The sequence below is a fragment of the Trachurus trachurus genome (genome assembly GCF_905171665.1).
Source record: "Trachurus trachurus genome assembly, chromosome: 13".
NCBI lineage: Eukaryota > Metazoa > Chordata > Actinopteri > Carangiformes > Carangidae > Trachurus > Trachurus trachurus.
This window is the reverse complement of record NC_139892.1, coordinates 22,352,257-22,377,768: the sequence shown is the minus strand read 5'-3', so window position 1 is coordinate 22,377,768 and position 25,512 is coordinate 22,352,257. Positions and strand designations below refer to the sequence as shown.

Below are 25,512 nucleotides of genomic sequence, written 5' to 3'. Positions count from 1 at the left end.
AGTGTTTGGTGAATTTAGAGTACATTTGGATTCTATGTGTACCTCACTTACAGTAGCCTATACTAATCACTGAGAAGTGTTTTAGGTAAGTGTGTAACTGGTTCAAACATCATTAAGTCATATGCAACAAGTGTGTTTCCATAGAACAAAATATGTTTTGTTTTGTTTTGTTTTGTTTTGTTTTGTTTTGTTTTGTTTTGTTTTGTTTTGTTTTGTTTTGTTTTGTTTTATGAATTAGTGTTTCATTTCCAACAGTGGAAAAGAGTGGTTCATATCACAAAAGATCTGATGTGTTTTGCTAATTGAGTGAAGTGTTACAGTAACGAGGCCCTGTTTTCAAAGTTGTGCTTAAGCACTCAAACTGTTTTGGCAACTCTGTGTTGTTTGTATGTTGTGCATTATGTAACAGTTATGATCATAAAAAAAACACTTTAAACAACCCTCATATTAAATTTGATGTTGCAAGTTTGTGTGTTGTGGTAATTGTTAGGTGGGGATGGGTGGTCTTGTGGTGAGGCTCAGAGGAAGAAGCAGAAGAGGGATGGTGTATTTGTTTTGCGAGAAATTAAAAACTAAACACACTCAGCAGGTTTCTGTTTCATGTGTTTATGTGTTTTTCATTATTTCATTTGTGTATCCATGTGTGTGTGTGTGTGTGTGTGTGTGTGTGTGTGTGTGTGTGTGTGTGTGTGTGTGTGTGTGTGTGTGTGTGTGTGTGTGTGTGTGTGTGCGTGTGCGTGTGCGTGTGTGATTTATTCCATGTGTACAACTGGACCAATAACGTGCATTTTGCCAAACAGTATAAATCATACATGTTTCTATTGTTATTAAACAAATATATTAGAACTCAGATCACACAACACAGATGATGATGATTTCTAGTCTGAGTCAAAGTCTTCAGTTTAAAAATGTCAGGGCTCTGAAACATTGGAATATGAAAATAAATAATAAACAAGTTTTAATAAGAACAGGGAGTAAACAGTAAACAGCACTGACAGCTTCTGCAGCTGAAACTGAAATAAATTGAAAATGATTGAAAACAGATTGAACTCTTATCAGGTGTAGCAGTGTGTGTGTGTGTGTGTGTGTGTGTGTGTGTGTGTGTGTGTGTGTGTGTGTGTGTGTGTGTGTGTGTGTGTGTGTGTGTGTGTGTGTTATCTCACTCTGTCAGCTGGTTGGTTACAGTCCCCCCGTGATGAATGATTCCTGCTGAGAAGCCGTTCAGAAAGGCACAGAGTCATCATGTTTGTCAGCTCTGCTCTATAGACGAATAACAATCACAGGTGAGGAGGTGGCTGAACCTTCCTCTACATCGTGTTAAAGGGATAGTTCACCCAAAATTATTCAAATTTCACTCATTATCTACTCACCCTCATGTCGACTAAGGGCTGGGAGAAGTTTCAGAGTCCTCCGTGCCTTCTCTGAGTTACGGGGGGGGCAGCAGTATTTGTCCATATAATGGTTGTGAATGGTACTCACTTTTCTTTGTTCAAAAAGACACACCAAAAAACATCCAAATACCTCCATACTACTCGTCTGTAATGTCCCTCTTGTATCTCGCGTGATTTGCACTGACCGGCGGAACAATTTCTCATGTCGGGGCTTCAATACAAGAGGGACATTACAGACGAGCAGTATGGAGGTATTTGGATGTTTTTTGGTGTGTCTTTTTGGACGAAGAAAAGTGAGTAGGCTACCATTCACAACCATTATGGACAAATACTGCTGCACGGACCCCCCCGTAACTCCGAGAAGGCACGGAGGACTCTGAAAATTCTCCCAGTCCTTAGTCGACATGAGGGTGAGTAGATAATGAGTGAAATTTGAATTTTGGGTGAACTATCCCTTTAATAATAATAATATATTTTATATATTATTTTTTATATATTTTATATATTTATATATTTAGGTGCTTTTAAAGGCACTTTAAAGTACACCTTACAACGCTCAGTAAAACATAAGCACAAGGCATAAAACACGAAATTGTCAAATACCTAGGTACAAGGCATAAAAAACTGAATAATTGGAGTGAATGTGAAATGTGTTGTAGAAGAAAGTTTCAGAGCTGAGGGTTCATTTTATATCATCATTGTCAAGGTTGACAAATTACCTTTCCTTGGGAGATTATCAACAGCAAGCAGGTAAAAAAAAAAAAAAACTACTTGTATAATGTGGGTTTAGTCCAGATATTAAATAAATTAAAAGACACAGGTTTGTGGCCACACATGGAGAAGTCAGATGCTATAGAGTCAAAAGGTGCAGCAACAGAGCAACACATGACCTTTGGAGCGAGTATAGGATTGTCTATGAATTGCTGTACACTAGTGCTGTCAAGGCATGAACTCCCTTGTAAGAGAGTTATTTGCGGAATAATAATCAATAAATTTCAGAATTTAATGTGGTTGGTAAACAGTTGCAAGTAGAGTGGGAGTTGGACTATTGATTTTTATGGCCTGAGACTGACAGCAGAGGTATAGAAGATATAGGTCTGCTTACCACTTCCATTGTAGATTGTGGGGAGATCTTTGCTCCTATGAGAGAAGGGTGTAAAGAAGCCCTGGTTCAGTTGTTGCCAGGTCTTCGTCAAACACAGAAAATCAAACTTGTAATCCATCATTAGGTTGTTGGAAAGCAGGTCGATGTTGAATAACCGGGGTCATTCCTATGTTCCCACAGCCCTATGTTCCCACAGCCTTATGTTCCCACATTTCTAACTTTTGTCGTCACTGTAAATTAGGCCCTATGTTCCCACAGCCCTTTGGTCCCACCATTGGTTGGGTTAAGGCAATGAAGAAAAGAGTTGGTTAAGTTTAGTAAAAAGACCCGGTAGAGGCTAGACAGGACAGATAGATAGAGTCCAGATAGGCAGAGAGAGTCCAGTGGGAACATAGGGCCTAATTTTGAGAAAAATCTTAGAACTGTGGGAACATAGGGCTGTGGGAACATAAGGCTGTGGGAACATGGACCCGAATAACCCAAAGGCAAGATAATTGCTTTTACAAGGTATGGCACTAGCTAACCTGGCTAGGCTAGGAAAGCACATTCTGCCCAGGTTTTCAAGAGGGACAGGAGGTTGAAGACCAAAAGGAATTGAAGTTGAAAAGGCTATGCACATGTGTCAGAGCATCAGTGTTACTGGAGAGAACATGAGAAACATGGTTCTCCAGGTGAAAGTCATGTGGAAAAAGAAGAAACATCAAGCTAAGCGGCAAAGAAGCCAGCAACCAGATATGAAACCACTAGACCAGCATAGGCAGAGTTAACTAACTGTCCATTTGTCTAAAAGAACAGAGAAACAGAAAGAAAGAAAAACAGCAGCAGCCAGATTGTGTCAGTGTTTACTCAACCAGAAATCATGGTCAGTTGATTCTCAACACTTTTCCACTGTCTGAGCTCTGAATGGATCCGTTAACAACTTAATTTTCTTGGTTATGTGGTTTGTGTACTGGCACATAAAGGTCCCACATGTATTTATTGCTTTTTTTCTGTACTGTATGTAAAGATCATTTAACCTGTGATGAAACAGAGCACCCTCCTCCACCTCAGGTATATCAGCTATCTGCATTCTCACCGGGTGAAACTGTGTGTGAGGGTGTATGTGTGTGACTGACTGAATGTTAGGAGTGAATGTAAAAGTTGAATATGGTCTGATATCTGCTGCTGCCACACTAAATCCTGTTAGTGCTGCTTCACACTGTCTGACAGGAAGTAAACAGTTGAGAGACACTCAGACTGATGGAGCAGACTGACAAGAATGACAATTATGATGATGATGATGATGATGATGATGATGATGATGATGATGATGATGATGATTAGTTACTGACTCAGCTCAGGTTGGACACCTGAAAGAAGTATGGAATGCTATTTTTAATAAAGATTAAATAAATAAATAAAAACATGAAATGAATCCTTAAATGAAAAAAAATCGGGATTTTTTTTCCCGGGTATATATAAATAATTGTAACATTTATGTATTTATTATTTATTTTTTTATTTAATATTCATCAACAAAAGTTAAAGTAAAGTCCGCTACTTGGTCAGAAATTTCAAGACGATACACCGTTAGGTCCCTCTATTCTTCAAATACCACATTGATTTATTTCTGGAGACTTTTGTTTCCGAACGCCACATTTGTTTCAAGCACTTTTTATTTCCATCTGCAATATTCAATTGAAGGCATAAGAAGAAACTGCTGTGCAGAGAGGGAAGACACTGTTAACACTAATGCAAGGTAAACTCTATGGCAGAGTGTTAAATACTGTAGGAACTATGCAAGATTTTCACCTTAAAAATGCTACATTTTTACCTTAATTAAACAGCTTTGGATTTCATGATTATAGATTTTCTTGGTACAATTATTGTCAGAGAAATAATCACAGTATTAAGATTACTGCTGTATTTGTGATGTGCTACTTTAACATATTTATAGAGTAATGGCTCACTGCTCCTGAGTGCTTGTGTGAGTTTTCCTTTGTGTTTTGACTGGAGAGCATGAAACATCAACATCAACATCCATAGATCAAAGTAGATGGTAATAAGTCACTTTTGCTATAAGCTTTATGTTACTAATATCGCATTGTAGATGCTAATGTCTTCGCTTGGCACAGCAAGAAGCCCACTGCTGCTGGGGGTGTGATCTCTACATGGGAATCAAACCTATGACCTTAAGGTCAAGAGAGCTAAACAGTCACATATTGTATTGACTAATCAGACTGACACATACTCATCTTTCTCTGAGCAGTGAGCTGTCAACCTCTGTGTGTTAGTGTATTTTCATATCAGAAGGGCTCGAAGATGTTTTAGTCTTGTTGTTTTGTGTTGTGACACTCGTACCTGTTTCAAAACATAATTTCACCTACTCCGTACGCCTTCATCATTGATGTTATGTAGCTGATATGACCTTTTTATCCTCTTTTGCTGCCCTGTGTGAAGCCCTTCATGACTCTACACATAAAGATGATGATAGTCATTATCTCTGTGAGACGGTGGGTGAAAATGATGCTAAGAAGCAGAAACTCCGAAGTGAAAGAAGTGAGAGGTCATCTTGTCAACAGACTCTTTGACATGATGTTTGTTCTCGGTCACTCTGTCCTCTCCTGGTCCACATCATTAGCATGTAAATATATGTGAAACAAACCTTTAATGGGTTCAAAGGTCAAGTCAAGGGAGGGGGGGGGGCAGCGGGAGGCCCTGCGTCATGCAGACTCCCCACTGAGGAGCCATCCAATAAAACGCTTCTCTGTGGACCGACCAATCAAACGCACGGCTGGAGGTGAATGTGTCTGTCAGTCTGGACTAATCAATGAGCAGAGACTCAGCAGGTGAGTGTCCATCACAAACACACACACCACACATCACACACCGACTCGCACTGATTCACCTCATCCACATGATTAGCAGGTCAGCACACACCATGTGACCCCCTGCCACTGCCCAGCGGGATTCTGGGAGAACTGTTTAGACGGACACAGAGAAAATGTCCTCCCCGCAGGAAGGAGGAGAGAAGAGGGGAAGGAAATAAGGATAAGAGTCAGGGAGGAAAGAGTGGACATAAAACAAGGAAAGGAAAGAAGAGATAACATGAAGAGAGGAGGACAAAAGGAGACATGTAGAGACAATGAGAAGAGGAGATAGGAGATGAGGCAATGAGAAAAGATGGGGCATTAGGAAAGATGTTGAGAGGTGGCAGGAATCAAGGAGCAAAGAGGAAAAGGGAGGATGAAACATGAGGAGGATCTAGATCACTGATCTGCTGTGTGATGTAAATGAGCTGATGTGGGTTCAGTCGAGTTTCAGTTAATGGAGGGGAAGTAACGAGGACAAACACACACACACACACACACACACACACACTATATTTGCATGTGAAGCCTGGAGAGCTACTGGGAACAGCTGCTGACTCAACCACTTATCACAGGTTGGTAGTTTAATTCCACATGTTGATGATGTATCACTTCACAAAACACTGAACCACAACCTGGTCAGACCTGAAGCCTGCGTGGTCTCCATCAATGTGTGTGTCTCACTGAACATGAATATGAGAACCAGTCTACACTCAGGGTCAGTGGATGGAGAACGTATGGTCCTTTTCCTGTGCCTGGTACCAGTTGCACTCTGCTCTTTGGTTGTTGTATAAATTGTGCACATTTGTGTACAAGTTTGTGTAAAACATATATTGTAATTGTAACGCATATACACACATTATTCCTTGTTTCAATGTAAAACCATTGAAACAGGGACAAATCAAGGTAACCAAAATGTGGCTAAATGCTGAGTCTGAGACTTTGTCTAATCCCTCCCCCTGTTTTGATGAGGCCACACCACCTTCTTACTCTCAGTCTTCCAAAGACATCGTCAACCTCAACCTCTACCTGAGCTCTGCAGATGTCTTCCTTGTTGATCTGCTGTCAGTCCAGTGTCAGGCGCTGCTTTTAAGATCTGTAATGTCTTTCTCACCCCACCAATGTTCCTGGCCTGGCCCAGTAATTTGTTACCATGGCTCCCCAACTCCCGCAATGTCAAATCTCTCAGGATTGGACTACACTGATGTGTTTTGGTTTTTAAAATGTATCTGTTGTCCACATGACTCCAAGGCTCAATTATAACAGAGTCACTGTATTTCAGCTAAAAGGACAGAGCTCGGTCACCAGAGTGTATCTCGGTTCAACAAAGAGCTACAGATACAGAACTACATGTTAACAGTTAAACAACACAGAGACACACGCTGTCTTAAAGCTTAGCAACCTCATCTTTGAGCTGAACATTGTGATGAGTATCATCATTGCTTCATTATCCCACACAAAGGAAGTTTTGTACCAATCTGAAAAGAGCACCACGACCTTTAGTGTACTTCAGGTCAGCTGAACACTGACTGAAAAAGATACATTTTTAACAGCAGAATATTATACGTCTAAATGATAATATAGATTTAGTTCCCAGACCTTTCTGATGAGGCCTCATCAGCCTCGACTACCAGTGGTGGATACTGTACAACGTGATGAATTATAGTGCAAGTGACCTTCTTGTCTTTGCTGCAGCTGTTCTGTCTTTTAATGCTCCAGATGTCTTTTTAGATTCTTGTCCAATTGATTTACTGTAACCAACCAACTGCAGAGTTTATATTCTGCTTCACACTGATTCACATGTGCACAAGGTACACTCAGTGTAGGTTGTCACTTCTTCAACCTCCTGACCTGAGAAACGTATCCGTTCCAGTACCAACAACGTCTCTGCAGCAGCAGTGATCTTCTGCACACGGCAGCACATAGTTGTCATAGTTACTCCAAAAAGACAGTTGACAGTCTGCACCTACTGTGTGCATTTCTAAATGACTAAAAGTAATTTAGTACAACACTACCCAAAGCCAAGCTCACCTGAGAAAGTCAGACTTAAACTAGCACAATCTCCCCATGAAGCCTCAAGTCATTCCACGAACGCAGTCCAGACTTATCTAATCGAGGCTGACTCAACACAGACTTGCACAGTCATGCTTTGTGTATGGACCAATGGGGTTTATGAGAAGCTCAAATGAATGGATGCATGAAAAGAGTCACAGAGTGGAAAGTAAGAGCACCTTTCTTTTCAGTGGCTGAACAAACGCTGATGATGGAGCTGTCGTATGAAGAATCTAAAGATATTGTAATTGAAAAAATGGCAAAGCTGCTGCCATTAATGAAAGGGAGAGGGAGATAGCAATAGGTGGAAATGGTTGACAGGCTAAATGCAGAAGACCCACTACACTGATGGTCATTGATTGACAGATAGAGCAGAGGGCACCTGACTGAAAGGAAGACATTTCATTAGTGTGCCCAGTCAAGTGCTGCAGACCAATGATACACCGACTGTAGATGAGCACATGGTGACAGCAGAATGACCACAGCACCCTCACAGAGACTGCAGTCACTCTGCAGGTGGATGTGATGAGAGGAATGAGGTGTGCAGGTTCAACGTCAGGTGAGTCTGGAGGACGGGGGGACTGTGGTGACCTCTGGTGGCCAGGTGAGGGGTGACAGAATCCTCCAGGTCTTATGAATTCAATGCCTGAAGGAAGATCAATGATGTTATAATGACTTTAAGTGACAGTTCAGAATAAAAACAGAGGCCCAGAAGAAGACGTGAAATGTCCCCGGAGGAGCTGAACTAGTCCACATGATCAGTCACTGACCTGTAGACCAGGACACTGGTTTATTTAGAAAGGCACAGATTGTTTTTACAGACTGTCTGTCTCTTTGTCATCCTCTAACACTGACCAACAGGCTGAACCAAGCAGCTGTCTCGAACAGTTGCTATAATCCAACAAGTTTCTGAATGGTTTCCGTGGTAACAAAGTTCGACAGGTGTGAAATGTGTCCTGTCCTCCGCAGTTAACCAACAGACAGCTGAGGTCCTGTACCCGTGGACCACACGGAGGACCACAGAGTCCTGAGAGGGCACAGCAGTGGGAGATGGACCTCAACAGTTGCTAGGATACAGGGAGACAAATGGTGATGACGGGTGTAGTTTTGGGGTCAGGGTGGCGTGAGATGCCACCACCAGTAGGCTATGTCATTTTTCCAGATGTGAGAGGAGTCGGTTTCCTGGATCTCAGTCTGGAATCTGCAAAAAAAAAAAAATGTATACATCATATTGTTTTCTCTCACCTAGTGTTGCTGTTTGCCCCCTCCCCCGTGTGTGTGTGTCTGTGTCTGTGTGTGTGTGGGCGTGGCTTCCCTCACCTGGTTCACCTCCACACCTGCAGTTCTTCCTCCTCAGGGACTAATGCCTCATCTCACTCTGCGACAGTTTTACCAATGTTGTTCAGCCAAACAGCTCAGCCCGAGTGAAAGTCAAGATCCACCCTTCAGTCGGCTGCACTGCTAATCCATGCAGGATCTTGAAGGGGCAAACCTCCTACCGTGCATGTGTTTGGACTCTGGGAGGAAGCTGGAGAACCCAGAGAGAACCCGTGCAGACACAGGGAGAACATGTGAACTCCACACCGAAAGCCCCTAGACCTGGGAATCAAACCCACAGCCTTCTTGCCAGGAGGCTCACTGTGCCGATGTCAATAAACCACAACAGACAGGGTTGAGCATGAGGTCCATGTCTTAACCTGCCACTTGATTACCAGCTCAACTGAGCTGTTCGTGCTGGGGCTCTACAGTGCACTGCTCTCCAAGAATGCTTTGCTAGTAGAAAACGTACTAAATGGAAAGTTTGAGTATTAGCTCATGATGAAGATAACAGGTTGACTCATGTGAGAGACGACTGTCAGAAGGTGATTCACCTGGGGGGTCAAGCTCGCTTAGCTCAAAGTCTGGCTTAAATGGCCGAGTCTCGCTTATTCCAGTGAGAGTTCAGTTCCATCAACGTGGCTGAGATAAGCTCCACCTGGGTAATCATGGTTCTGGCTAAGCCTGACACTTCGAGCTAAGCTCCGACTTTCCAATCCATCAACCTGAGCCTCAACTCTGTTCCATCAAAGTGGTTAAAGGGATAGTTCAACATTTTGGCAAATTGGCCCATTGCCTTAATCCCTATAATTTTAGGTGTAGGTTCGTTTACCTCGAGAATTATCTCAGGAAGAGTGAGGGGAACACGCAAAAAAGGACCAGCGGGGATTCGGACTCGGACTCACTGCAACAAGGACTAAAACACCTTACAGCAACAGCTCTGCCCAGTGAATTACTACACATATCTGACTTGTGGTTTCATATGATGTTTAAATCAAAGGAACTCGTACATTGATCCTGTCAGTCATGTTGTCCCAGACCTGTTACCCTGTTAACAGTAGCAGAGTTTCATTTTCTTGTTGTACATTCCTTATATTCATTATTAATCTCCATAAGGAGCCTTTACTCCGCTGTGGAGAAGCTTCTGTCCTTACGTTTCCTTTGCTTTAGGCACCCGACTGGTGTTGGCTTGGAAGAGGTGAGGCTTACAGGTGAGGCTTGAATTAGCTTCAAGTGCAGCCAGCTGATCTCGCTTGATGGAACAGGTCGGGGCTTGGTTTGGATTCGCACTAATTCACCATAGTCTGGATGTTCTCTTAGCGACTTTGATGGAACACCTCCCTGATCAGTCACCGGGGAGACGACCAGACACCGCAGCCTATGACTCGTGGATCTGGTGTGATGGAAAAGCCAATCACAGAGCTTCTCTGTGACCTCCATCACCATCAGCAGAGGTGCTGTCTGATTGGCCAGGCTGATGAGTGCACATAGCAGACGCCACCCAGCAGAATGATTTTCAGAGTCGTGGAGACTGCAATGTGTCCATGTGTAAAGGAGTTTGTAGTAAAAACCAGAGCACATTAAAGAGATGTATGTTGTATTAGTGTGTTTTGCTCGGAGCGGAGGTGTGATTAGTGTTTGCAGTGTAACAGTGGGAGATTGTTCAAACAGTGAGACTGCTGAGAGTTAGGTTTCATTACTGGGACTCCCACAGAGTCTACAGCATCACTGCGGATCAGGGCTCGACAGGGAGCTGAGTTAAAACACAGAGGCCGTGGAACATTGTCTCTGGAACACAGAATGTTCCACAGGGTTCCACACTCTGAGGAGTAACGTAAGTAAAGTAAAGTAAAGTTTCTACCCTTGTCTTCAGATGTTCTGTTACAAAAGAAACAAAGACACAGACCTATGACTGTGCAAAACAAGAGCCAGACTCTGCTGAGTCATCCAAACTTTCCCGAACAGATGCAAACTCTACTGACACCTGCTAATGAACCTGAATTTACTGACTATAAACAGACCTTTCTAACTACAACCAGACTCCACAGACCACCACAAAAATACACAGTGCAGACTGTATACCAAAGCCAGGCTGCAGACTGTGTTCTCTTACAGTAATACAGTTCTAAACACCGCCTATTAAACATTCCTTTGGTTTATGCCCTGTATAATCACTAATGTCATCACCTATGGTGAAATACTTCCGTGACAGGCTCCTGAGAGCTGCAGATCCAGGAGGAAACTCTGGGCTGTTTATTTAGTTGTGTCTCATGCAGCTTCTGTGGGTCAATAGCTGTGAGTCAAACCTCACATGAGTAATGTCAAGTAGCTAATATCGGAGCTGAATTCCAGGGAGATGCATGTTTCACTTCTCTCTTTAGATTATTTAATACAGGGAAGAAAAACAATGAGCAGCTGCGGAGGTGAGCAGTGTGAGACAGAAGTGTGTGTGTGTGTAGGAATGACGCCATCTTGATGTGATCAGCAGCGTTGTTACTGACAGAGAAGGCAGCAACACAGGGGGAAACATTTATTAAACATGTTTATGACGCTTTTCAGAAAGACGTGCAAAACAACCACAGATATACAAAAAGAAGAAAAAAAAACCAGGCATGAAACACAAAAATCACAAAAGAGACACAAAATCAACAAAAGAGACATAAAACAACAACAGACACACAAAACAACCGAAAATGACCAAAAAATGTACAGAATGACCTCAAAGGGTTTTTCTTCGGGGCTTTAGCTCTATTTGGTTTGAAACCTACGTTATTATGACCTGATGAAACTTTGTTGACTGACCAGCAGCTTCTCTTCAGACTGCACTGACTTGTGCCAGAAAACACTCACTGTCATCATGTTCTAAGCGTGTCAAACAAATAAAGATCCATAGGCCTACCTGATGGAGGGAGAGGAGAATGACACGTGCCCGCTGCGAGCCTCCAGCTGAAAAACTCTGTCAACTGAGCAGCAGGAAGTGAAGACTAAGTGTTTGAAAACGGATCATTTCACTAAAGGCAATGGAAACACCATCATCACCATCATCATCATCATCACCACCACCATCATCACCACCATCACCATCAGTCACCCCCCGGCCCCCTCCTGACCCGCCCTCTCTCCCGCATCCATGCACAGTGATCAGTGACGTCAGCAGAGCTTTATAAGAGCAGCTTAACCGGGGCAGACCCAGAAGATCCGCCGACCTGCAAATACCACACGCACACACACACAGGTGATGAAGATGGTCTCCTCCTCGCGCCTTCGCTGCCTCCTCCTGCTCCTCCTTTCTCTCACCGCCTCCATCAGCTGCTCCTCCGCCGCCCAGAGGGACTCCAAACTCCGCCTGCTGCTGCACCGGACCCCGCTACTGGGCTCCAAACAGGTCCGACTGCACACTCAGACTCACACGCACACACGCACACACGCAGAGGTCACATTCCCTCACAAACTTATGAAACCTAAACCACTTTACTCAAATGTTGGCTGATCTTCATTCCTCTGTGTTTCTGTGTGTTAGGACCTCAGATCACCTTAAATTACCTGATTTAACCTGATGCTTCAATATAGAAAAAGTTAGGTCCAAATTTAATCTTTATTTGTCTATAAATCAAGAATCAGATCCAAAAAGAACATTAACAAAACATCTTGACATTAAAGGACACTTAAACATGATTTAAGCTGTGAATCTGGAAAATATATTTATATTGAAATTGTCAAAACCTTACATTCGACAATGCGTATTTAAAACAAATGAGTAAACTTAATGCTGATGGCTGTATTCAGATTTCAAAATGTCGTACCATTTACATCTTTAATTCTAATTGTTTAATTATGACTCAATATTTAGGTGTCAAAGAGACTTATTCCCTATACTTCAGATCTATCTCTTATCACTTTAGATGTTTCTTCTGTGATTAGACAGACAGTGTGTGTGTTTCAGGTTTATATTTCACTGCAGGTGGTTTTCACATTATTTAAGATGGTTTATTTTTATTATTAATTCATTGTTCTTTCTTGCAAAATTTATCAGTTGTGATAATTGAATCCAAACATCATGTCCTCTCAGTGTATATTGTTTTATTTGAATTGGTTTAACTAAATAGTAAGCACTGTTCAGTCTGGCTCTTCTTAAAACTCATGAAAATTGACACATTCATCTCCTAATTGATTAATTGTTTGGGGTGGGGATGGGGGGGCTTTAATGCCTTCATTACAGAGACAGTGAAAGCTTTAGGGAGAGAGAGTGGGGTTTAATGATGTGCATACTGTATATGAGAAGCGCCATAAAGGCATCTCTAAACTGTCACTGAACATTCATAAGACAAAAACAGTTGGACACTCACATGTTTGATTAGCTGAGTCTTTTCTTGTCGTTCATTTTTATATTTCTACTCTTGTGTCAAACATTTCCCAAAATCTCATGTTGCCCTCTTTTTCTTCTTTTTCCTGTGCAGTAGAAACCTGCCTCTTTTCTTCCACAGAGAAAATGAGAGCCAGACGATCTATGTCAGAAATACAGAATAGAATAATGAAAACAGGTTTAATCCAAATGCAGACTGTAATATCATACTGTTCCTGAATCCGTCTCCTGTTGACAGTGGACCTGATCCTGATGGACCCCAGAGCCATTAGTCCTCAGGTTCATGTGGTCCACACTGCGGTACACAGAGAGCAGCTCTGGTTGTCCTCAACTCAAATTGCTCCGCATCAGCAGCAGCAGCAGCAGCGTCATAATTAGGGAAACAGCAGAGAAGTTTCAGTTTTTAGTTAAATTTCTGCTTTTCTATGATGATGATGATGATGATGATGATGATGATGATGATGATGATGATGATGATGATGATCAGGATCAGGATCAGGATCAGGAGTATGCTGGCGTTCCTGCCTCCTGTTTGAAACACTCCTAAAAAAGCTTTCTGTTTCTGGTGGACATCACATATCAAATCAGTCCCAGAATCTTCCTGCGGATCCAAAGACTCTGATTCTTTTATTCAAAAACAATAATTCAACAACCATCTGTAAGATGTATCTGTGAAACATAAACTAAACCAATCAGATCTGAATCAGATCTTAATCATAATGTTGTCCACAACCTCTACCAGACATTGATGTGATTGTCATTACCATGGAGACACACAGGTTGAAGAACATCAATATGATCCAGGTTTTTACAGAACTATCTTATAGTTGGGTTTGGTTCAGTGCAAGAGGAGAAAAGCGGTGAAGCTGAACTGGAAACGGTTGTTTTTTTTAGTCCAGTGACAATATCCAGTAACCTAAAACACTGAGATGCAGAAGAAGGAAGTAAATGGACCTTGAGTTTGGATTGTTTTTGTTGGACTCATTTAAAAACCCTGAGACAGAATCTCACTTTTAACCGTTTATGTCAAATATCTAAGCCCGCACACATACATAACATCATCACTATCAATTTAACAACGAGAAAACAGAATGAAGAGTCCAAATGTCTCAAAGATCAGCTTCTTCCATGACTTCATTGAATTAAATGTGGTTTGATTTGATATTTCAGGCCCTGACCCACTCTGCTCTGGTTCTGGTCTTTATCTGTAATGTTTCTTGTTTTTCGGTTCAGGACCTGACCCGCTCCTCCCTGGCGGAGCTGCTCTTGTCGGACCTCCTGCAGCAAGAGAACGAGGCTTTGGAGGAGGAGAACTTCCCACTGGCTGAGGGAGAACCAGAAGATGTTCATATTGACCTGGAACGAGCCGCCGTCGGCAGCGGGCCGCTCCTGGCCCCCCGAGAGAGGAAAGCTGGCTGCAAGAACTTTTTCTGGAAGACCTTCACCTCCTGCTGAGAGCCCTCCTCTTCATCCCCCACCATCCTCATCCTCCCTCACCTTCACCACCCTCCTCCTCCTCCAGACGCTGTACAGACACTGTGGGTCAGACTGTCACTGATTAGTTTGGATGAATTGTTAGATTTTCTGCGCTGATTCTTTCTGAATGTAAACTTGATGAAACTATTTTTAATTGTTGGTTTGAATAAAATCTGTTTGAGACAATAAGGTCTGCTGCTGTCGTCTGGTGGAGAAGGAGGAAGAGGAGGAGATTAAATAAAATTCTTCATCAGGATGAAGATCTGCAGGTTTTTATTGGAGGTGATTAAAGTGTAAGCTGAGGGGGAGATTCTGCAAGGAGATAACAGTTAATGAAGCTTAATAATAAACAGAGGAGACGCCATGGCAACAAGGGAAGAGAGGCTTTTGTTTTAATCAGTTCTTTCTCACTGATCAGATAATAAGATATGAGGCTATTGATCACCAGAGCAGAAACTCACATTACAGTAGCACAGAGGCAGACCAAGGAGACAGGAACTAATGGATTTCAAATTATGAAGCACATATTTATTTATCAACCATTTTTAATTCAAATTTCACCAGAATTACCTGAAAAAGTTGTATGTCAATGTTGCAAGGCAACAGGTGCACCGCAGTAGGGCTGGGCACAGAGAGAGAAAGTCCTCCTCAAGCCAGTTTTTCAGTTTTCAGGGTTTACATGTGACAGAAAGGAAGGAAGGAAGGACAGGCTTTCACAACACATCTAATCTGAAGGATGTGACACAAAACAAAACAATGTACCATAACAATATTTGTATTAACAGCTGTTTACCTACTGTGTGCTTCAGTCGTCCCGCATTTACAAGAATAAAGGTTTATAGTACATCCTCTGAGCAGCTGCCTCTTCAGCGAAGACCAGGCGCTACAGTGACTCATTATCTCAGCTTGATAAGATGGATTGACCGGGCCGGAGCTGGCTGGTTAGCATGCTAAGTTCTGTGAAAGAAAGGATGTTAATGTTGGTGTTACAGTAATATTTGAGTTTTTCCTCCCCCGTCACCAGGTGGTGCTCTCTGTAGGAACTCTCACCGTTTCTCTCTATAATAAAGTCAAGTTTTACCTCACCCTGTTAAGTCCTTTAAACTAACAGATATAAAGATTTGACACTATACCAATTAATTTAATTGAATTATTTTATGTGTAATTTATGTGAAACCCTTTTAAGAAAAACCCATGAAACGTTGTTCTGACAAATCCTGATGTAAAACTGCAGCTCAGATGTTAACTCCAAGTAGCAGAACAGCACACACACAGGGGTGTGTGTGTGTGTGTGTGTGTGTGTGTGTGTGTGTGTCTCAACCGTCAATCATCAGCCCTCATTAAGCTCTAATTCCTAAAAGCTTTTCTTAACAAAGCTTTAATGAATGAAAGGAGCTGCTAATCTAACTGGAGCAGCTGCTACACCGTCCATACCCCCACACACACACTACTGACTGACTCTCAAGTCACATGACAACACCTGAGGTCATATGATGTGCTTGCTGTGGTAATCATCAGCATAGACTATTACGCATGAAAACACTGAACACTTTCCAGGCATCTTCAGACCTTTAGTAAAATAGTTGTTCTTGTGCTTTCCTCATTAGTGCTGTACCTTTCACGTGGTTTCAGTTCCGTGGATGTTGTGTGATAGCCCTGCAGCTGCCCTTTCATCTACTGTGGAGGAAAATCAGAGAAAAGTATAGTGTCAGGAAGTGACATCACACTGAATCATATCATAATAGGTCTGACTCAGTGCCAGTCCGTGAGAAGGACAATTTCTGACAAACACTGAAGCAATCAGGAGTTAAGTGTTTTCTTAAACAGACAGTGACAAACAAGTGGAAATATTTCCACCCAGCCTGAAGATAGAAAAACGACCCCTCCAGCTCTGTATGCTTCATTCCTGCACACTGGGAGGCTGCAGTTTCAAGACCCATGCCATCACCACCTAGGGAATAGGAGTGTCAAAAGATGATTTCAGAGTGGCAGGTTCACCTATTTTGTCTTAGTGCTACTAGTTTTTAAAGTTGCATGTTGAGTAGTTTGTGTAATTGGCATAATGGGCTCTACGCACAGCTCCACTACTTCAGGAAGTAGTGGAGCTGTGCATAGAGCCTATTAGATCATTATCAGATAAAATACAAATAATAATTCTATACTACAAGACAATGCAATAGTAAACAAACAGGGAAAGTGGCCGATCTCAGCAGCTGCGCACTAACAAGTATGAAAGAGCCTCAATAGCTCCTGAGAGAGAGAGAGAGAGAGAGAGAGAGACATGACCTGTCACCTTTAGCCCCAGTATCAGCAGCAGCAGCAGCAGCAGCGTGCTCTTTAGGTAAGTCTGCAGGTGTCTTCAATCTCTTCCACAGGAAGCTGTGATGATGTCAAACACCTCTCTGTGTCATTAAGAATCACGCATTCTTTAATAAACAGGAAGCAGCAGCTGCAGCAACATTAAGAGCCACAGCTGCCAATCAACCTATTAGCCTATCAGGTGCCAGCGTTTAAATGTCTTCAATAAACTTTAATGAGCTAAAATTATAGCTGAAAGCTTCACTGGAACTCATTTCACACTGCCTTTTAACCGTGCGTGCGTGCGTGCGTGCGTGCGCGCGTGCATGCGTGTGTGTGTGTGTGTGTGTGTGTGTGAATGGCTCCTGATGGTGTGTTTCACCTTAAGAAGATGCCAACTAATCAGCTGCAGTAGCTATTCAGCATCATACACACACATATACTCACACACACACACAAGATGACGTCAGTGGCAGTTAAAGAGGTCAGTGGTCAAACTGCCATCAGGAGGTCTGGACCAAGAAACAAAGCCTGTCGCCATGGTAACCTTATCATCGTCCTCCAGGTTTGGAGATGTGTCCAACCGTCTCAGGCGGTGCGTCCCGGGTTCTGTCTGCAGGTAGATGATACAGAGTGTAGGAGGAGTCACATGACCCAACTGACCCGCTGTGATAAAGTTGTCTTCACTCTGGGCTCGGGGTCTGGTAGTCGTCTCCGTGCAGTCCCGTGATGTCACCAGGTTAAACTAGTGACATCTTCAGTGATGGATGACATTAGTTACAGACGGCAGACCTCCAGACCTAAGATGCCCACTTCTGGCACTCAGGCATCCACTTTGAGACTTCAGACATCCACATCCAGTCCACAGACCCCCACATCCTCAGATCTATACCCAGACCTCCACTTCTAGTCTCCAATCTTTTTTTCAGAGCTGAGCATCTAGTCGCCATACCTTTGTATCTGGTCCAGGCTGCTGCTGCCTGTTCTTCAACCTCCCACTGTTTCCTCATCTTCGCCCTGCTGCTGCTTCATCCAGAGCTCTCGTCTACGAGCTCTGAGGAGATTAAACCTTAACAACCTTTCATCAGCACGCCTGTCTCGTTGGATTGTGCTCACATGTAAAATTATTTGGAAACAAGACTCTGGTTCATAAAAATTGATGGTATTTTTTTCTATTGCACTTCAGTTGAGAATAATTCATGCAGGTTGTTGTTGTGATCCTGGATGTTTGAATAGTTCGTCACAGGCTGGTTGTTGACAGGTGACGGTTTAGCTTCCTGTTGTCTCTCAGCTCATCCTGCTGCAGGTGTTCATACGTCATCTTAGACATAAATGTTTTTATCCGGATTCAAGTTGAGTGAAAAGAAAATTGATTTTCTCTTCAGAGTCACAGCTGCTGTTTTTCCTCGTCTGCCTTCATCTAGCGGGAACACGCGTCCTCTCCCACTTTACTTTATACTCATTCCTCTCTTTCAATACTTCCTCCTCTCCCCTGCATGCTTTCTCCTCATTTCCTCTACTATACAATTTTCTTCAGCCAAACAAAGAAGGAGAAAAAGTGAGGAAGGATGTAGAAGACATAATGAAGAGAAGAGCGTAGAAGAAAAGAGAGAGTAGAAGAAGATTGGAAGAAAGCAGAACTTTGAAATAAAGAGGAGAAGAACAAATACATGTGGATGAACAAGAGTAACAATAACAGTGGAAGAAAAGGAAAAGACAAGAAAGGAAAAGACTGATGGATGAAGGTGAGAAAGAGATGAAAAGAAGAAAGGATGCATGAAGCAGAGTAAAAGCCACTTCGACCAATAAAAATAACAGGGGAGGAGGCGGGGATACAGAGGTAAGTTGGTGAATGAATCGTCATCATCATCATCATCATCATCATCATCATCATCATCATCATCATTACAGAAGCACACTGGTTTGTGTGTAGGCCTACTGAACATAATGAGCTGATCAGATCAGGTTATAGTTCATTAATATTTTAATATCACAAAAATTTGGGGATAATCGCCTTTTGTAATAAATTTCAGAATGCACCTAAAATGCACTACAGTATATAAACAATTAAGTGAACTTAATTTGACCTTTTCTAAACTTTTGAATACATGTGTCAAACTGTTCAATGTTTCAGTACTGTATAAAATACGCTGTTCTCTATTAACCGCAAACATCACGACAAGTGTCTGATCCAAGAATCGACCATTAACTGTTGTGGTTCACTGACAGTTTGTATTAAAACAGTCCTCTTCATCGTGCTGTTCACATTTTGACATCGTGAGACCAAGACGACACCTAACAGTCCATAGCACCTGCACATGTCGAGGCTTCAAATGGGATGTTGTCACATGTCGAGGCTTCAAATGGGATGTTTAGGTGTCGCCCTGAGCTCAGAGTGTCATCAGCAGGTTGAACAGAGACACAGAGAGACTGGAAGAGTCACAGAAAGGCTGAGAAGTGGACATCCACATGACAGGTTATTGAGACATTTATATTTTTTGTTGTGGTATAGCCACCACTGTTGTTAGCTTTTGTTTTCCCATCGATTGTTTGACATGAAGAAATTACCACTTTAGGTAAATGCCCTACTACCATGATATAATATCACTGTAGCATGAACTTTTACATGTTCCATACAGTATATTTCACCCAAAAGTCGAATATCCCTAACTTTGTGTGAGTAGTGTATGTATTTGAGTGTATTAACAATGAGATCTAGCTGCCCTCTACTGGAAGGTCTTGGTACTGTATCAACACTGAGCCTGCAGAACCAACCACACAGTTGTCCAGTCGCAGATCTGAGTCCTGATGACCTCACACTGAATGACAGCTGTATATTCCATTACTCTTTACATTAAATTCATAAAATTTAACTTATTATTCTTTAAATATTGACAAATCTGATATGTAAAAATGATTTATCTACTGGGACCTTTAGGTAGGCATACACCCCACACACACACACACACACACACACACACACACACACACACACACACAGAGCACACAGAGAGACACTAAGCTTCTTGCTCTTTCTTATCACATATGTAAAGATGAATGTTGTTACAGGAGGAGAAACAGGAGAACAATCTTTGGAGGAACCAAAGCTTTGTCAAACCCTACACAGTGACCTAAGCCCCCCTATCTTTGGAGTTAGGACTGAGTCTCTCATCAGCAAAAGTTCCTGAGGAGATCAGTCAAACATCCACAAAACTGATCATCATCTGAATAAGTTATAGAAATATACAAAGTTATCATTAAAAAATATACCAGCAAAATACCTGAAAACGAGGGAAACAACCAAAAAAGTCAGTGAATTACACTCAAGAATCAGAAAAATATCCTCATACATGTTTCATTGACTTTTCTTAAATCTTTAGTGTCTTCATTGTGATTTTGAGTGATGTGACTGCCAGTGTGTACTGTGTGTCTGTGGTCAGCAGGGGGCGGTGTTACACAACTTTCCACAACTTTCCACTGAACTCCACAGCTGAGTGAAACCTGTTAGCTGTAATGAGCTCATGAAACACCAAGGGCTCTGTTCCAGCAAGCAGCTTTATGAGAATTGAGTTTAAACCAAGCCTATTTTCTAGGCCTTTTCTCGAAAAGTGCGAGTGATCTCTGCAACCACAAGGTCTATTTGAATACTTTTGGTGTCATAGTCAAGGGAAAAAATTGAGAAATTGCTGAGATGTGTAAATTTCAGTGTTACTGGTGAAGAGTAAATGAAGATGACACACAGCAAAAATTAAATAAATGTAATGTTCGCCTTTAAAAAATCATATTTTGGATGAGTGTCCTTCAGAATGATGCCAGTAAAGCTCAAAACCTCTATCAAATGATTGTACAATGAACATTATCTCTGCAGTGGTTGATTCTGATAAAGTGAAGCAGTACAAAATTATTGTCGTCATAGACACTCCCAGAGGGATCCTGCGCCGCAACCGAAATCACCTCGTCACTACTCAAGTGGCGCCAGCAGCGCAGACCGTCTTACCAGAGCCGGAGCAAGTCGCTGGTCAGCCAGTGAGTCCAGATCAAGCAGAGCAGCTAGGGCCCAGTTCAGCCGGGCAGTCCTGAGCCTCCGGCACGCTACCCTGCAAGAGAGAGACAACCCCCGGGGTAGGCTACCTGAAGGACTTTGTAGTTAAATAGCAGGCACCCCTGGGAAGGATGAGTGATTTCTACGGGGCAGAATAAACCCCCACACTCATTAGGAGGTTTGGGCAGTCCACCCCACCTTCTTAGTTCAGTTTGCCAATCAATGTTCATGCTGTGTGTTCATGAGATATAATCTGTTTAATCATTTTACAGGAGTTTGTGAGACTGGGAACAGTTAACCCTTTAATATAGTCTGTTACAGTACATGGGTGTTAGTGTATCCTTTTGTTAGATATCAGTACAACTGATCTTAGAGAGGGGGATGTAGTGTTAGTGGATTTATAGGACACAGGATGTGTTGTTGCCCCCTGGTGGTTAGGCTTGGGAGGTTGTAAACCAGGCACTTCAATAAAGTTAGGCTTCAAGTGTACACGCTGGAAACCTCTCTCCATACTTATTTCTAACTAACTCCACAAACTGCACCTCTTCTTCCACGTGTGTCTTATTGACAGGTGGAGCCTATATTAATAATTATATAAATGCATAGTGAACGGTAAGAGTGGAGAGTTGGACTAATGCTAACTAGTCCAGTTCGAACTAATGAGGACCTCCCATTAGTTCGAACTATCATTACTCCGATTGTCGGACCAATGGGAGTTCGAACCAATGGGAGGTCTAACTAATGGGAAGTTGGACTAATGGGAGGTCGGACCAGTGCCATGGACCCCCGTCAGCAAAGGGACAGTGGCCTCCGAGTTAAAAGGGTTTGGTCTTTGTCTTGGCAAACATGAGTAGGCTATAATAAATAAATGATGGCAGCAGAATGACTGAAATAGTTGGAGAGAAATCAGTATTTCCAGATTGGCAGGCTGCTGTTGTCAAATCATCAAAACCTCTTTGTGACGAATAAGTAATCTGACTTATTCGTAGCCTACATATTATGTATTAAAAAAATGTACTGTTATTCAAATGTGATGTATCAGTAAGTGTTAGCAGCTGAGTCCCTTCTGTCCCCTGTCAAACACTGTTTAATAACTGAACTGACCTGGCGTCATCTGTGTCTTCAGAATCATGTCAGTGAATCAGTGCTTAGTGAGCTGACCAGGTTTAGCTGAACCAGTTGAACCAGTTCTCCGCGTGAGCAAATTCTTCGAACAGTGACAGTAAAGAGCAGGGAACTGGATCTGTATAGGTGAAATGGAGTAATCCACCTGTTCCAGGAAACAGCAAACAATACCACAATGCCCTGCAGGAAGTGAATACACATCTCAGTGCATTTCAGTAAGAGGTGCACAGTATTTATCTGGAGATACGGCCGGGTTTGTTTCTATTGACAACCATGTATATCCACATGCTGGTGATTTTGACTTTTCAGATTACCTGGATGATCCATCCCTAATTCTAATTTAATCTGAATCAAATCTGAATCCTGAGATGGAGACTCTGAGTTTTTAGCTGATCTGAAATCTGTTCACTCTGAGTTAAATACAAACATGAGTAACATAAAAAGACATCAACAATGGAGCTTCAAGTCAACGATTCACCACGGAAACAGGTAAATAAAGAGCAGAGGTACCATTTTGATCCAGTGGAGGGGGAAAAATAACAGAGAAAAGAGTCAGTTAGTTGAATTTTATATATTAATGGAGATGGAGCTACTGTTAAAATATATTTAGCTGTGACCTGATGGGGACAAAATTCAGTCAAAAATCATATAAATATGGGACATTGACTGGGCTAAATAGGACTGAGTGACTGGGATGTGTTTTTCAAAAACAAATGATTCTGACCTGAACTTGCTCACTGACTCAGTCTCCTCCTATCCGACCTCCTGCACTGATTCTGTCATCCCATCCAAGCAGGTTAAACTATAACAACACGCCTCTGTTGACAAAAGACTTGAAAATATGCCTAAATAAAAAGAGGCAGGCATTTATGAGTGGCAACAGACAAAAGGTAAATGAGGTAGAGAAAGAGTTCAGACAGAAATCAAGGCTGGCTTAATCCACTATGAGAACAAGGTGGAAGGAAAATTTGTAAGAGGGAATGCAAAGGAGGCCTGACAAGGGATCAACACCATGATAGGCAGAGAGCAGAGGCCTGCCCAAATCAAATGTCCTGAACCCACCTCATTTGCAGAGCAGCTGAACACATTATGGCAGGTTTGGTAACTCTCAAAAAGTACCCCAGCACTCCCAGCGCCCCATACACCCCAGTCATAATCACCAGGCCCTAACCAGTTAAATGGCCGACTGATAAAGGAATGTGCCGCTACACTAGGGGATGTCATGACCAAGCTCTTTCAGCTGCTTTTGGACTCAGACAATCTGACTTTTTCCTTGTACCACTACTGTACCTTAGACCACAAAAGCTAGGGTCCCCAAAGATTACAGACCAGTGGCACTGACATCTGTGCGTTGAATGGGTGGTGAGTGACCTAGTGACCTCTTCAGTTGCAGACAAACTGGACCCGCTGCAGTTTGTTTATAAAGCTCAGCAAGGAGAGGTGGATAGCTGCCTGACACTTCTGGACACTGTCACCAAAAACATGGACCAATCACACTCATTTTACAGGATTTTTTTTTCCTCAGCCTCAGTCAACATAAACACTTAACGGGATAGTTCACTCAAAATTGAAATTTCACTCATTATCTACTCACCCTCATGTCGACTAAGGACTAGGGCCTGGGAGAAGTTTCAGAGAGTCCTTCGTGCCTTCTCTGAGTTACAGCGGGGCTCCGTGCAGCACTGCACTGACATATGACGGTAGCGAACGGGGATCACTTTTCTTTGTCCAAAAAGACACACCAAAAAACATCCAAATACCTCCAACGTGCTTGTCTGTAATGTCTCTCTTGTATTGAAGCCCCAACATGAGAAATTGTTCTGAAAAAAATTAAATAAGTCTATATTTTAAGCTTGTTTGAAGCGGAAGCTCCCAGTGTAATTTTATGTTTATGTAAGATGCTGTGTCTTTATTTCTGGTACTTTTATTTATTATCCTGTACAGCACTTTGGTCCACTGTGGATGTTTTTAAGTGCTCAACAAATAAAGTTGGATTGGATTGGATTGGATCAGGCATGCAAGGAAAATAACAGGCACCACCACACAGTCTTCACTTTCAGATCCCCACACTCACGCAGTCAGACTGAAACCACCACTCTCATACATGAACTTTCACATCGACTCCACAATTCATTTCAGTTCCTCCGCTCCGGCCATCGTTAAAGGATCCCTCCAGCAAAGACAGACTTCCTGAAAAGATCGTTCAGTTTAACGGCTACCAACACTATTAACAAAAAATAATGGACTCTCAATTTATTTGCATACCAATACTTTGGAACAATTTTACATTCATTGTATGTGTTGTTTTTAACTGTATCTTTAATGTGCTTTTTAAAGCCACGTCAAAGATGAATTTCCATTGCTTTTGCAATGGACAATAAAGGTTTTTTTTTATGAAGTTCTTTCAGCTGCTCTACAGTCACCCTCACTCACAAACATCACACCAGCTACAGTGTGATAGGACTGTTCATCACTGTGAGCAGTCACAACAAGAGAGGTTATTCTTCACTGATCACAGTCTGTGTCTGAAGCTTCACATTCATGTTTTCATTTACACCGATGGATATGAGGTTTGGCAGAGGTTTGGTCAAAAGGACAACGTCTATTCCACTTCCATTCACCACTCTCAAGTTTCCTAATGAGCTGACTCTATAGGTGTTTGGCAACCAATCAGATCTCACCAAAATCTGAGCCAGCCAATCATGTTGTCATACCTTAAAATACACCTTCACCCACTGTGAGCTGTCTTCAGTGCACCTGCTCCCTCCTCACACCCCCTTTTTGACACAGACACTGGGTTTAAACAAAATTGAGTGTTTTTCTGATGGACACACAAGTGTCCATGTTTCAGAGGAGCTAATTGACAGTGCAGATTATAATCCGATTTGAAGATGAAGCCTCCATGTGCATCTTGAATCAGAGGTCTCTGTCCTCACACTGACCCATATCATAAAGCATAATGTTTGCAAAGAAAAAAGTTAAAAAAAGAAAGAAAAGTAAATTCATCAAATAAATGTCTCTGATGTGTACTTGATACAGTGTAGATGAGGAAATGATACTGTGGCAAGGCTTCTGAAATCGCAGCAGGAGGCGGAGACAGACCAGACTGAAGAGGGCCACATGTGAAAAAAGACTTCTGACTTTAATCTGGGGAACAAAATCTTCACATGTGGCCCTGATCCTCTTTCATAAGACAGAACCTCAGGGGTTGTTGAAGAAAAACTGCTATGGAGCAGCTTCACAGAGTGAGTGTATTGTAAGTGAATCAGGTTAAAAGACATCTAAGTTTCTGGAACAAAAAAACAGAGACTCCATGAGCTGGGGTAAAGAAAGTTTTCACTAAAGCTGCTTCCTGGAACAGAGCATGTGTCTGCATCACTGACAGTCAGAGCTAAAGCTGCAGGATTTTTTATCTCCAACAACAAAATCGGTGTCATCATGCTTCACTGATTCACATTCTTCATATTTCATGCAGGGTGACACAGTGGTTCTGG

General features: G+C 42.3%; 1 protein-coding gene across 1 annotated transcript; it reads left to right on the top strand.

Moving 5' to 3' along the window:
- Positions 1–11,952: 11,952 nt before the first annotated feature.
- sst1.1 (somatostatin 1, tandem duplicate 1) lies at positions 11,953–14,532 on the top strand (the record flags this gene model as incomplete). Its single annotated transcript, XM_083984948.1, has 2 exons — positions 11,953–12,099; positions 14,311–14,532. 2 exons carry the CDS (start codon positions 11,953–11,955, stop codon positions 14,530–14,532), a joined length of 369 nt encoding a protein of 122 aa, XP_083841074.1.
- Between the last annotated feature and the right edge of the window lie 10,980 nt (positions 14,533–25,512).